Source organism: Blennius ocellaris, assembly GCF_963422515.1.
Source record: "Blennius ocellaris genome assembly, contig: SCAFFOLD_50, whole genome shotgun sequence".
NCBI lineage: Eukaryota > Metazoa > Chordata > Actinopteri > Blenniiformes > Blenniidae > Blennius > Blennius ocellaris.
In genome coordinates, this window is record NW_027661850.1 from 206,193 (window position 1) to 219,401 (window position 13,209).

General features: G+C 53.3%; 1 protein-coding gene across 1 annotated transcript in view; it reads right to left on the reverse strand.

Moving 5' to 3' along the window:
- Positions 1-13,209, reverse strand: part of LOC308148740 (calcium-dependent secretion activator 2-like) — a gene marked incomplete at its 5' end in the record, with an annotated part of 70,377 nt that overhangs the window by 43,884 nt on the left and 13,284 nt on the right. The window contains 3 exons of the mRNA XM_080522242.1: positions 7,952-8,049; positions 10,423-10,546; positions 12,797-12,860. Coding sequence (XP_080378368.1) covers positions 7,952-8,049; positions 10,423-10,546; positions 12,797-12,860 — 286 coding nt within the window. The remainder of the gene's footprint in view (positions 1-7,951; positions 8,050-10,422; positions 10,547-12,796; positions 12,861-13,209) is intronic.

Here is a 13,209-nt window from a genome sequence, read left to right on the forward strand (position 1 = left end):
TCTTCCTCCACTTCTCTTCCTCCTGTTCTCTTCCTCCACTTCTCTTCCTCCACTTCTCTTCCTCCACTTCTCTTCCTCCTGTTCTCTTCCTCCACTTCTCTTCCTCCACTTCTCTTCCTCCACTTCTCTTCCTCCTGTTCTCTTCCTCCTGTTCTCTTCCTCCACTTCTCTTCCTCCTGCTTTCTTCCTCCACTTCTCTTCCTCCACTTCTCTTCCTCCTGTTCTCTTCCTCCACTTCTCTTCCTCCACTTCTCTTCCTCCTGTTCTCTTCCTCCACTTCTCTTCCTCCTGTTCTCTTCCTCCTGTTCTCTTCCTCCTGTTCTCTTCCTCCACTTCCTCCTGTTCTCTTCCTCCTGTTCTCTTCCTCCACTTCTCTTCCTCCTGTTCTCTTCCTCCACTTCTCTTCCTCCACTTCTCTTCCTCCTGTTCTCTTCCTCCACTTCCTCCTGTTCTCTTCCTCCACTTCTCTTCCTCCTGTTCTCTTCCTCCTGTTCTCTTCCTCCTGTTCTCTTCCTCCTGTTCTCTTCCTCCACTTCTCTTCCTCCTGTTCTCTTCCTCCACTTCTCTTCCTCCTGTTCTCTTCCTCCACTTCTCTTCCTCCACTTCTCTTCCTCCACTTCTCTTCCTCCTGTTTTCTTCCTCCACTTCTCTTCCTCCTGTTCTCTTCCTCCACTTCTCTTCCTCCTGTTCTCTTCCTCCTGTTCTCTTCCTCCACTTCTCTTCCTCCTGTTCTCTTCCTCCACTTCTCTTCCTCCTGTTCTCCTCCTCCTGTTCTCTTCCTCCTGTTCTCTTCCTCCACTTCTCTTCCTCCTGTTCTCTTCCTCCACTTCTCTTCCTCCTGTTCTCCTCCTCCTGTTCTCTTCCTCCACTTCTCTTCCTCCTGTTCTCTTCCTCCTGTTCTCTTCCTCCACTTCTCTTCCTCCACTTCTCTTCCTCCACTTCTCTTCCTCCACTTCTCTTCCTCCTGTTCTCTTCCTCCACTTCTCTTCCTCCTGTTCTCCTCCTCCTGTTCTCTTCCTCCTGTTCTCTTCCTCCACTTCCTCCTGTTCTCTTCCTCCACTTCCTCCAGTTCTCTTCCTCCACTTCCTCCAGTTCTCTTCCTCCAGTTCCTCCTGTTCTCTTCCTCCACTTCCTCCACTTCTCTTCCTCCTGTTCTCTTCCTCCACTTCCTCCAGTTCTCTTCCTCCACTTCCTCCAGTTCTCTTCCTCCAGTTCCTCCTGTTCTCTTCCTCCACTTCCTCCACTTCTCTTCCTCCACTTCCTCCAGTTCTCTTCCTCCAGTTCCTCCTGTTCTCTTCCTCCAGTTCTCTTCCTCCAGTTCTCTTCCTCCAGTTCTCTTCCTCCACTTCTCTTCCTCCAGTTCTCTTCCTCCAGTTCTCTTCCTCCAGTTCTCTTCCTCCAGTTCTCTTCCTCCTGTTCTCTTCCTCCTGTTCTCTTCCTCCACTTCTCTTCCTCCACTTCTCTTCCTCCACTTCTCTTCCTCCACTTCTCTTCCTCCTGTTCTCTTCCTCCACTTCTCTTCCTCCTGTTCTCCTCCTCCTGTTCTCTTCCTCCTGTTCTCTTCCTCCACTTCCTCCTGTTCTCTTCCTCCACTTCCTCCAGTTCTCTTCCTCCACTTCCTCCAGTTCTCTTCCTCCAGTTCCTCCTGTTCTCTTCCTCCACTTCCTCCACTTCTCTTCCTCCTGTTCTCTTCCTCCACTTCCTCCTGTTCTCTTCCTCCACTTCCTCCAGTTCTCTTCCTCCACTTCCTCCAGTTCTCTTCCTCCACTTCCTCCACTTCTCTTCCTCCACTTCCTCCAGTTCTCTTCCTCCAGTTCCTCCTGTTCTCTTCCTCCAGTTCTCTTCCTCCAGTTCTCTTCCTCCACTTCTCTTCCTCCTGTTCTCTTCCTCCACTTCTCTTCCTCCAGTTCTCTTCCTCCAGTTCTCTTCCTCCAGTTCTCTTCCTCCTGTTCTCTTCCTCCTGTTCTCTTCCTCCTGTTCTCTTCCTCCAGTTCTCTTCCTCCACTTCCTCCTGTTCTCCTCCTCCGGTTCTCTTCCTCCTGTTCTCCTCCTCCTGTTCTCCTCCTCCTGTTCTCCTGCTCCTGTTCTCCTCCTCCTGTTCTCCTCCTCCTGTTCTCCTCCTCCTGTTCTCTTCCTCCTGTTCTCCTCCTCCTGTTCTCCTGCTCCTGTTCTCCTCCTCCTGTTCTCCTCCTCCTGTTCTCCTCCTCCTGTTCTCCTCCTCCTGTTCTCCTCCTCCTGTTCTCTTCCTCCTGTTCTCCTCCTCCTGTTCTCTTCCTCCACTTCTCTTCCTCCTGTTCTCTTCCTCCTGTTCTCTTCCTCCTGTTCTCCTCCTCCTGTTCTCTTCCTCCAGTTCTTCATCATTCACTTCCCAGAGCTTTAGGACTCGTTGCAGCGTTCAAACTCAAAAGGAGCATTAGAGCCGGCCGGCGATTCGTCCCTGGAGGTCAGCAGGTCAGCAGGTCAGCAGGTCAGCAGGACGCGGCGCCACTTCGCCCCCCCCCCCCCCCCCCCCATCTCAGTCGTCTCCCGGCGAGGAACCTCCGTCAGATTCAAGGCCGGTTGCACTTTTCTCTCGGAGGTGCTTTAGCCGTCAATAGCGGGGTGAGGCGAGCGCCTGACCTCCGTCCGCTGGAGAGCCGCAGCCTTGATGCTCTTTAGAGCGCCGCCGCCGCCGCCGTCCACGGCGGAGGATCGGCAGGTACTTTCAACACGCCACCGGGCGGCTTTTAAAAAAAACCTTCTTCCACTTTGAAAAGCCGTGGCGGCGAGTGCAGATGTCTCACAGCTGCTTCCATTTATCTCCACGGCGGCGGCTTTTAACGGGTCGTCGGCGTGCGAGGGTCGACACCTGGACCTTCTGGAGACGCCGCCACTTCCTCTCCACTCTGGAGATTCTATCACTGAACACTGAACCGGACCCACGTCAACAGCAGACAAACATTGTGGAGAAATAAACACGTTCTCTGATTCACATCACAGCCGTTTCAAAGGAATTAACTTGATCCACATCCCATCTGCCAGTGAGGCTGGTTCCTGAGGCGCCGCCGGCCCGGAGCAGGGCGGCGCCGCCGGCCCGGAGCAGGGCGTCGCCTCCGGGCCGGCCCGGAGCAGGGCGGCGCCGCCGGCCCGGAGCAGGGCGGCGCCGCTGGTCGGTGCCGCAGCCACAGTCCTGGAACTCAGCTTCACATCATTGTCAGTTGACTTTTCTCTCTGATGCTTCTGATCAGAGTCTTTAGCTGAAAGTAACACGGCAACCTTGCTCATCTGGACGGATCCGGAGCACTTCCTGTCTGTGGCGGAGCACTTCCTGTCTGTGGACGGGCACTTCCTGTCTGTGGCGGAGCACTTCCTGTCTGTGGCGGAGCACTTCCTGTCTGTGGCGGAGCACCTCCTGTCTGTGGACGGGCACTTCCTGTCTGTGGACTGGCACTTCCTGTCTGTGGACGGGCACTTCCTGTCTGTGGCGGAGCACTTCCTGTCTGTGGCCGAGCACTTCCTGTCTGTGGCCGAGCACTTCCTGTCTGTGGCGGAGCACTTCCTGTCTGTGGCGGAGCACTTCCTGTCTGTGGCGGAGCACCTCCTGTCTGTGGACGGGCACTTCCTGTCTGTGGACTGGCACTTCCTGTCTGTGGACGGGCACTTCCTGTCTGTGGCGGAGCACTTCCTGTCTGTGGCGGAGCACCTCCTGTCTGTGGACGGGCACTTCCTGTCTGTGGCGGAGCACTTCCTGTCTGTGGACTGGCACTTCCTGTCTGTGGACTGGCACTTCCTGTCTGTGGACGGGCACTTCCTGTCTGTGGCGGAGCACTTCCTGTCTGTGGACGGGCACTTCCTGTCTGTGGACGGGCACTTCCTGTCTGTGGCCGAGCACTTCCTGTCTGTGGCCGAGCACTTCCTGTCTGTGGCCGAGCACTTCCTGTCTGTGGACGGGCACTTCCTGTCTGTGGCGGAGCACTTCCTGTCTGTGGACTGGCACTTCCTGTCTGTGGACTGGCACTTCCTGTCTGTGGCGGAGCACTTCCTGTCTGTGGCGGAGCACCTCCTGTCTGTGGAAGGGCACTTCCTGTCTGTGGCGGAGCACTTCCTGTCTGTGGACTGGCACTTCCTGTCTGTGGACGGGCATTTCCTGTCTGTGGCGGAGCACTTCCTGTCTGTGGACTGGCACTTCCTGTCTGTGGACGGGCACTTCCTGTCTGTGGCGGAGCACTTCCTGTCTGTGGACGGGCACTTCCTGTCTGCTGAGACCTTGCGAAAACAGCTCTGGACTACAGACCAGACTACAGACCAGACGACAGACCAGACTCGGGTCTCAGCTGAATAAGCTGATTTTATGAACAGTCTATTTTCCAGTAACATGAATAATAATAATAATAATAATAGTAGTAATAATAATAATAATAATAATAGTAATAATAATAATAATGATACTAATAATAATACTAATAGTAATAATAATAATAGTAATAATAATAATATAATAATAATAGTAATAATATATGTAATAATAATAGCAATAATAATAATAATAGTAGTAATAATAGTAATAATAATAGTAATAATATATGTAATAATAATAGCAATAATAATAATAATAGTAGTAATAATAATAATAATAATAATAGTAATAATAATAGTAATAATACTAATAGTAATAATAATAGTAATAATATATGTAATAATAATAGTAATAATAATAATAATGATACTAATAATAATACTAATAGTAATAATAATAATAATAGTAGTAATAATAATAATAATAATAGTAACAATAATAATAAAGATGCAGTGCAGAAAGCCTGAAGCGAAGCTGTGTGGAGAAGAAAGGAAGCGCCAGAAGGAGGAGAAGAAAAGCGAGGCTAGAGAAAGAGAAGAATGTGGTGCAGTAAAGGGTTAATGCACTAATTGTCCACCAAGGACGCCATTCCTCCGCTCAGGACGAACCCCAATTACCCAGTGTCTGCCGCATTGTGGCCGCGGCGCCTTGAAGGTGAAGAGGGGGGCGGAGCCTCGCCACAATGGAGGGGGGGCGGAGCCTCGCCACAATGGAGGAGGGGGGGGCGGAGCCTCGCCACAATGGAGGCTTTCACTGCCCGGCCTGAATGCAGGTGAACCCTGGACCAGGTGGATAATGACCAGCGGAGGCGCCGGAGAGCTCATCCCGGGGGGGGGGGGGGGATGGAGGGAGGGGGGGGGGGGGGGGGCGGGGTTCTTTACAACATGGGTCCTCCATTGTGGACAAATGGACCAAAGCTTTTCTGTAAACAATGTCAATATTTGAGTGACTGAGTCACTCTGGAGGACTGGAGGAGGACTGGAGGACTGGAGGACTGGAGGACTGGAGGACTGGAGGAGGACTGGAGGACTGGAGGACTGGAGGACTGGAGGACTGGAGGACTGGAGGAGGACTGGAGGACTGGAGGAGGACTGGAGGACTGGAGGACTGGAGGACTGGAGGAGGACTGGAGGACTGGAGGACTGGAGGACTGGAGGACTGGAGGACTGGAGGAGGACTGGAGGACTGGAGGACTGGAGGAGGACTGGAGGACTGGAGGACTGGAGGAGGACTGGAGGACTGGAGGAGGACTGGAGGACTGGAGGACTGGAGGACTGGAGGAGGACTGGAGGACTGGAGGACTGGAGGACTGGAGGACTGGAGGACTGGAGGAGGACTGGAGGACTGGAGGACTGGAGGACTGGAGGACTGGAGGACTGGAGGAGGACTGGAGGACTGGAGGACTGGAGGACTGGAGGACTGGAGGACTGGAGGAGGACTGGAGGACTGGAGGACTGGAGGAGGACTGGAGGACTGGAGCACTGGAGGAGGACTGGAGGACTGGAGGACTGGAGGACTGGAGGAGGACTGGAGGACTGGAGGAGGACTGGAGGAGGACTGGAGGACTGGAGGACTGGAGGACTGGAGGACTGGAGGACTGGAGGACTGGAGGACTGGAGGAGGACTGGAGGACTGGAGGACTGGAGGACTGGAGGAGGACTGGAGGACTGGAGGAGGACTGGAGGAGGACTGGAGGACTGGAGGACTGGAGGACTGGAGGAGGACTGGAGGACTGGAGGACTGGAGGAGGACTGGAGGACTGGAGGACTGGAGGACTGGAGGACTGGAGGAGGACTGGAGGACTGGAGGACTGGAGGAGGACTGGAGGAGGACTGGAGGACTGGAGGACTGGAGGAGGACTCCAGTCCTCTGTCTGTCCATCTGTCCTCCCTCGTCCTCCATCAGAAGGACGATCAACATGTAAAGATTTCCGATTCTACAAACGGTCTCAGTCCAGTTCTTGTAGAACCACAGAGAAGTTGATCTCTACGTTCCCCAGAGGAACCGCCCTGATGGGGTGAGAGGGTGAGGAGGGATGAGAGGGTGAGGAGGGGTGAGGGGGTGAGGGGGTGAGGAGGTGAGGAGGTGAGGAGCGATGAGAGGATGAGAGGGTGAGGAGAGGTGAGGAGGGACGAGAGGGTGAGGAAGGGTGAGAGGGTGAGAGGGTGAGGAGGGACGAGAGGGTGAGGAAGGGTGAGAGGGTGAGGAGGGATGAGGAAGGGTGAGAGGGTGAGGAGGGATGAGGAGGGATGAGAGGGTGAGGAGGGATGAGGAAGGGTGAGAGGGTGAGGAGGGATGAGAGGGTGAAGAGCGGTGAGAGGGTGAGAGGGTGATGAGGGACGAGAGGGTGAGGAAGGGTGAGACGGTGAGGAGGGATGAGGAAGGGTGAGAGGGTGAGGAGGGATGAGAGGGTGAGGAGGGATGAGGAAGGGTGAGAGGGTGAGGAGGGATGAGGAGGGATGAGAGGGTGAGGAGGGATGAGGAAGGGTGAGAGGGTGAGGAGGGATGAGGAAGGGTGAGAGGGTGAGGAGGGATGAGAGGGTGAGGAGGGATGAGGAAGGGTGAGAGGGTGAGGAGGGATGAGAGGGTGAGGAGGGATGAGGAAGGGTGAGAGGGTGAGGAGGGATGAGAGGGTGAGGAGGGATGAGGAAGGGTGAGAGGGTGAGGAGGGATGAGGAGGGATGAGAGGGTGAGGAGGGATGAGAGGGTGAAGAGCGGTGAGAGGGTGAAGAGCGGTGAGAGGGTGAGAGGGTGAGAGGGTGAGGCCCTCAGGGAGCTGCAGTCACTCCTCTGAAACTTCTGCTTTGTTCCTGGAGTCTTTTAATCTCCTCACTTTGAACCTCTTCTCTTTCAACACACGGGGCCTCAGAGGGCGCAGCGTTAGCGGTAGCGTTAGCAGCGTTAGCGGTAGCGGTGGCGGCGGCTCGTGACTTTGACACAGTATAAACGACAACAACAACACGCCGCGGCGCTGACAGCAGCCCAGTAAACAATTATGATGCGTCTAAATTTAAGTGCTGACAGCTGCTCTGACGAGGAGCCGCTTAATTTGCAGTTAACATCACGTCCTCGGCGCCACCGGTCGCCATGGCAGCGCCGCCGCCGCCGCCGGTATAAATAGCCCCGAAGCAGATGCCCCAACGCCGCGCCGCCACTTCGGGGCCGCTGGCGGCGCGGCGTCTCAACACCTATGATTGATCAGTTTTGCACGGCGGAGGACGAGCCGGGCCGTTCCGGCCGTGGGCGTTGTTTTCATGGCGCCGCCGCCGCTAACGCTAATGCGGCGGGCGCAGCCACTTGTCGTGTCACCTGTCGCCTTGCCGCCGCCAGCCGGAGCCGGGGAACGTGATGGGGGACGGACAGGAAGTGACCAGGTGACTCACGTCGCTGCACAATTAGTGTGGATTAATTAACGTTCTAACTCGGATCAGTCAGGAACCCAAGATCTCCAAATAAAACACTGCAGGCGGAAGTCAGGAGAAGAGTGAGAGGAGGAGTGAGAGGAGGAGGAAAGAGGAGGAGTGAGAGGAGGAGTGAGAGGAGGAGGAAAGAGGAGGAGTGAGAGGAGGAGTGAGATAGGAGTGAGAGGAGGAGTGAGAGGAGGAGTGACCAGACCTCAGAGTGATGCTCCTCGTTCTGCTGCAGAACCTCGATGCTCAGTTCTCCAAGTCTCATCACGTCTTCCAGGAGTTTCTCTGGAGCAGCGAGGTCGACTGGAGGTTCAGGAAACACAAACTACCGTCATGTTCTGACCCACTGCAGGACTGACTGACTGACTGTAGGACTGACTGACTGACTGTAGGACTGACTGACTGTAGGACTGACTGTAGGACTGACTGACTGTAGGACTGACTGACCCACTGCAGGACTGACTGACTGACTGTAGGACTGACTGACTGTAGGACTGACTGACCCACTGCAGGACTGACTGACTGACTGTAGGACTGACTGTAGGACTGACTGACTAACTGTAGGACTGACTGACTGACTGACTGACTGACTGTAGGACTGACTGTAGGACTGACTGACTGTAGGACTAACTGTAGGACTGACTGACTGACTGTAGGACTGACTGTAGGACTGACTGTAGGACTGACTGACTGTAGGACTGACTGTAGGACTGACTGTAGGACTGACTGACTGTAGGACTGACTGACTGACTGTAGGACTAACTGTAGGACTGACTGACTGACTGTAGGACTGACTGACTGTAGGACTAACTGTAGGGCTGACTGACTGACTGACTGTAGGACTGACTGTAGGACTGACTGACTGACTGACTGTAGGACTAACTGTAGGACTGACTGACTGTAGGACTGACTGACTGACTGTAGGACTGACTGACTGACTGACTGACTGACTAACTGTAGGACTGACTGACTGACTAACTGACTGACTGTAGGACTAACTGACTGACTGTAGGACTGACTGACTGACTGTAGGACTGACTGACTGACTGACTAACTGACTGACTGTAGGACTAACTGTAGGACTAACTGACTGTAGGACTAACTGTAGGACTGACTGACTGACTGTAGGACTGACTGACTGACTAACTGTAGGACTGACTGACTGTAGGACTGACTGACTGTAGGACTAACTGACTGACTGTAGGACTGACTGACTGTAGGACTGACTGACGGTAGGACTAACTGTAGGACTGACTGACTGTAGGACTGACTGACTGACTGTAGGACTAACTGTAGGACTGACTGACTGACTGTAGGACTGACTGTAGGACTGACTGACTGACTAACTGACTGACTGTAGGACTGACTGACTGACTGACTGTAGGACTGACTGACTGACTGACTGACTGACTGACTGACTGACTGTAGGACTGACTGTAGGACTGACTGACTGTAGGACTAACTGACTGACTGTAGGACTGACTGACTGACTGTAGGACTGACTGACTAACTGACTGTAGGACTGACTGACTGTAGGACTGACTGTAGGACTGTAGGACTGACTGACTGACTGACTGTAGGACTGACTGACTGTAGGACTAACTGTAGGACTGACTGACTGTAGGACTGACTGACTGACTGTAGGACTGACTGACTGACTGACTGTAGGACTGACTGACTGACTGACTGTAGGACTGACTGACTGACTGACTGACTGTAGGACTGTAGGACTGACTGACTGACTGTCAGTGGGCGGAGCTCCAGAGACCCGTCCTTTGTGGAACCTGGTAGCTGGTTTATGTGTAAAAGCTGGAACGCAGAGGAGCGTCAGCGTCTCGGTCCGTCTGAACGGAGAACGACTGTCACGTTTGAAGGAAAAGACAGAAACAGCAGGAGGAAGACGAGGGTTCGTCTTCTTGGGTTCCAGTTTAGGTCCCAGAGCCTCAGTCTCTCCCTACTTTCATTAGTTTGGACCCTTTTGATGTTTCCTGCCGGTTCAAGTAGCTTCTTCTCCGTGGCGGCGCGGCGGCGCCGGTTGCAGACGACCTCCCGTCAGTTACCGAACGTCTTTTTCAATCTGCCGGCATTCATGAGCCACGTTGACCTTGAGCCCCGCCGAGACGCCGGCTCTTCATGAACACTGTGGAAAAGCTTTTCCTGGCCACTTCTCGTCCTGAGGCTGCACCTGCTGCCGCCTCGCCGAGCGAGTCTCAGCTTTCACCTGAGCGAGTCTCACCTTTGATCTGAGCGAGTCTCACCTTTGACCTGAGTGAGTCTCACCTTTGATCTGAGCGAGTCTCACCTTTGACCTGAGCGAGTCTCACCTTTAATCTGAGCGAGTCTCACCTTTGACCTGAGCGAGTCTCACCTTTGATCTGAGCGAGTCTCACCTTTGACCTGAGCGAGTCTCACCTTTAATCTGAGTGAGTCTCACCTTTGATCTGAGCAAATCTCACCTTTGATCTGAGCGAGTCTCACCTTTGATCTGAGCAAGTCTCACCTTTGATCTGAGCGAGTCTCACCTTTGACCTGAGTGAGTCTCACCTTTAATCTGAGCGAGTCTCACCTTTAATCTGAGCGAGTCTCACCTTTGATCTGAGCGAGTCTCACCTTTGATCTGAGCGAGTCTCACCTTTGATCTGAGCGAGTCTCACCTTTGATCTGAGCGAGTCTCACCTTTGATCTGAGCGTACTCCATCAGCTGGCTGTAGTTGATTCCAGCAGCTCGGTCCAGACAGCGCTGCACCAGCGTCTTCATGTCCTCCGCAGGAACCGGCGTGGTGACGTCCTTCATCAGCACCTGCAGTCACAAGACCACTTCCTGTCACTGCTGCACCCTCGGCAACACAAGACCACTTCCTGTCACTGCTGCACCCTCGGCAACACAAGACCACTTCCTGTCACTGCTGCACCCTCGGCAACACAACACAGAACAACAACCACCTGACGACATCCCATCATTCTTAGATCCAGACGTCAGCGTATGATGATCCAGAGGCGTTTCAAGTTTTCTCATCTTTAGAGGAGTCGTCAGCCGGAGTCTTTAGAGGAGTCGTCAGCCAGAGTCTCTAGAGGAGTCGTCAGCCGGAGTCTCTAGAGGAGTCGTCAGCCGGAGTCTCTAGAGGAGTCGTCAGCCAGAGTCTCTAGAGGAGTCGTCAGCCGGAGTCTTTAGAGGAGTCGTCAGCCGGAGTCTCTAGAGGAGTCGTCAGCCGGAGTCTTTAGAGGAGTCGTCAGCCGGAGTCTTTAGAGGAGTCGTCAGCCGGAGTCTCTAGAGGAGTCGTCAGCCAGAGTCTCTAGAGGAGTCGTCAGCCGGAGTCTCTAGAGGAGTCGTCAGCCGGAGTCTTTAGAGGAGTCTTTAGAGGAGTCTCTAGAGGAGTCGTCAGCCGGAGTCTCTAGAGGAGTCGTCAGCCAGAGTCTCTAGAGGAGTCGTCAGCCGGAGTCTTTAGAGGAGTCGTCAGCCGGAGTCTCTAGAGGAGTCGTCAGCTGGAGTCTTTAGAGGAGTCTTTAGAGGAGTCGTCAGCCGGAGTCTTTAGAGGAGTCGTCAGCCGGAGTCTCTAGAGGAGTCGTCAGCCGGAGTCTCTAGAGGAGTCGTCAGCCGGAGTCTTTAGAGGAGTCGTCAGCCGGAGTCTCTAGAGGAGTCGTCAGCCGGAGTCTCTAGAGGAGTCGTCAGCCGGAGTCTCTAGAGGAGTCGTCAGCCGGAGTCTCTAGAGGAGTCGTCACGTCTCCTTGAAATTAGTTCTTAACATTTCTCAGTAAAACAAATCCAACATGGAGCTTCTGACTGTTTCATACCAACTTCCTGTCTGAGTCCAGGAGAGAGTCTGACTGCTAGCATGTCAGCTGCTGATTGGCTGCAGGGCTGGACACCATTCATAGCTTAGCTTAGCATAGCAGAGCATAGCATAATGGTACCATGTCAGGCTGCGATTGGCTGCAGGGACTGGACATCATGACGATGGGGTTCAAAGGTCATATGCTGCCAACAGCTAGCGGCTAAAAGTAAAATAACAACTCGCTGGTCGATCGTCTACAAAAATACCATACCGTACCGTACCATACTGTACCGTACCATATCGTACCGTAGTGTACAATACCATACCATACCGTACCATACTGTACCATATCGTACCGTAGTGTACAATACCATACCATACCGTACCATACTGTACCATATCGTACCGTACCATACCATACTGTACCACATCGTACCGTAGTGTACAATACCATACCGTACCGTACCGTAGTGGTAAACACTGCCCAGTGGAAACCGGCTTCTGTAAGAGGTCATAAAGGTCACGTGACCTTTCTTCTCCCGACACTCGTCATTAAAGTGATCAAATGTTGGTATCAAGGAACGTCTTCTGTCCTCCGGCGGCGGCGGCGCTGAAAGGACGCTCATTGTGGCGCCACGACCTCCTCGCCCTGCTTGTTTATGACGACGCAGCGAGACGGAGGCTTTTCTTCTCCTTCGCACAGCGTGATGACTTGTTTACAACCAAGGTCAACGGTTCGTCCACAATGGAGGACGACTGCAGAGGCGCCTGGCAGCATCTGTCCTCTGGTTGGTGGAACCACGTCCAGCAGGACGACCGGCTGCCGGGACAGCAGGAGACACTTCGTACGGTCTGTCCGTCCACGAAGCGTCTCATTGTTCAAAGCCAGAACGGGAACGATCAGTCACGTCTCGTCTACATTCTCCTGAACGACGGCGGCTTTAAGAAGATCAACGAGTCTTTTCACCAAGCTTTAGTTTTCTTCACTGTTTCTGTTGATTCGTTTGACCCCCGCGACCCCACATGATGACTTTAGCTGCTTTCTAATTATCTGGCTGTTGTGTTCGTTGTCGCCGCGACGACGCAGGAAGAAAGTCCTTTCAGAACCTGAGATCGTCTTCGTGCTGCGGGACCAACGTCCATCGTCAACACCTGAGGACGAGTCCGTCCCTCCATTCCTGGTCATGACGTGTCATTATTATTAGACGGACAGTTTCATTGTACAATCACATGGTGTGGTGTAGGGCGGCAAGGCGTAGGGCGGTCGGCGTCTTTACCCGTTCCTGCAGGGACAGCGTGGCCTTCAGGGCCCCGTCTGGACGTCCGAACGGGAAGCAGTACCTGCAGACACAAGAACCACAAGAGAACTCTCTTCAGACCAGGAAGAAAAGGGAAGGAAGAAAAGAGAAGGAAGAAAAGAGAAGGAAGAAAAAGGAAGGAAGAAAAGAGAAGGAAGAAAAAGGAAGGAAGAAAAGAGAAGGAAGAAAAAGGAAGGAAGAAAAGAGAAGGAAGAAAAGAGAAGGAAGAAAAGAGAAGGAAGAAAAGGGAAGGAAGAAAAGAGAAGGAAGAAAAGAGAAGGAAGAAAAGAGAAGGAAGAAAAGAGAAGGAAGAAAAGGGAAGGAAGAAAAGAGAAGGAAGAAAAGAGAAGGAAGAAAAGAGAAGGAAGAAAAGAGAAGGAAGAAAAGAGAAG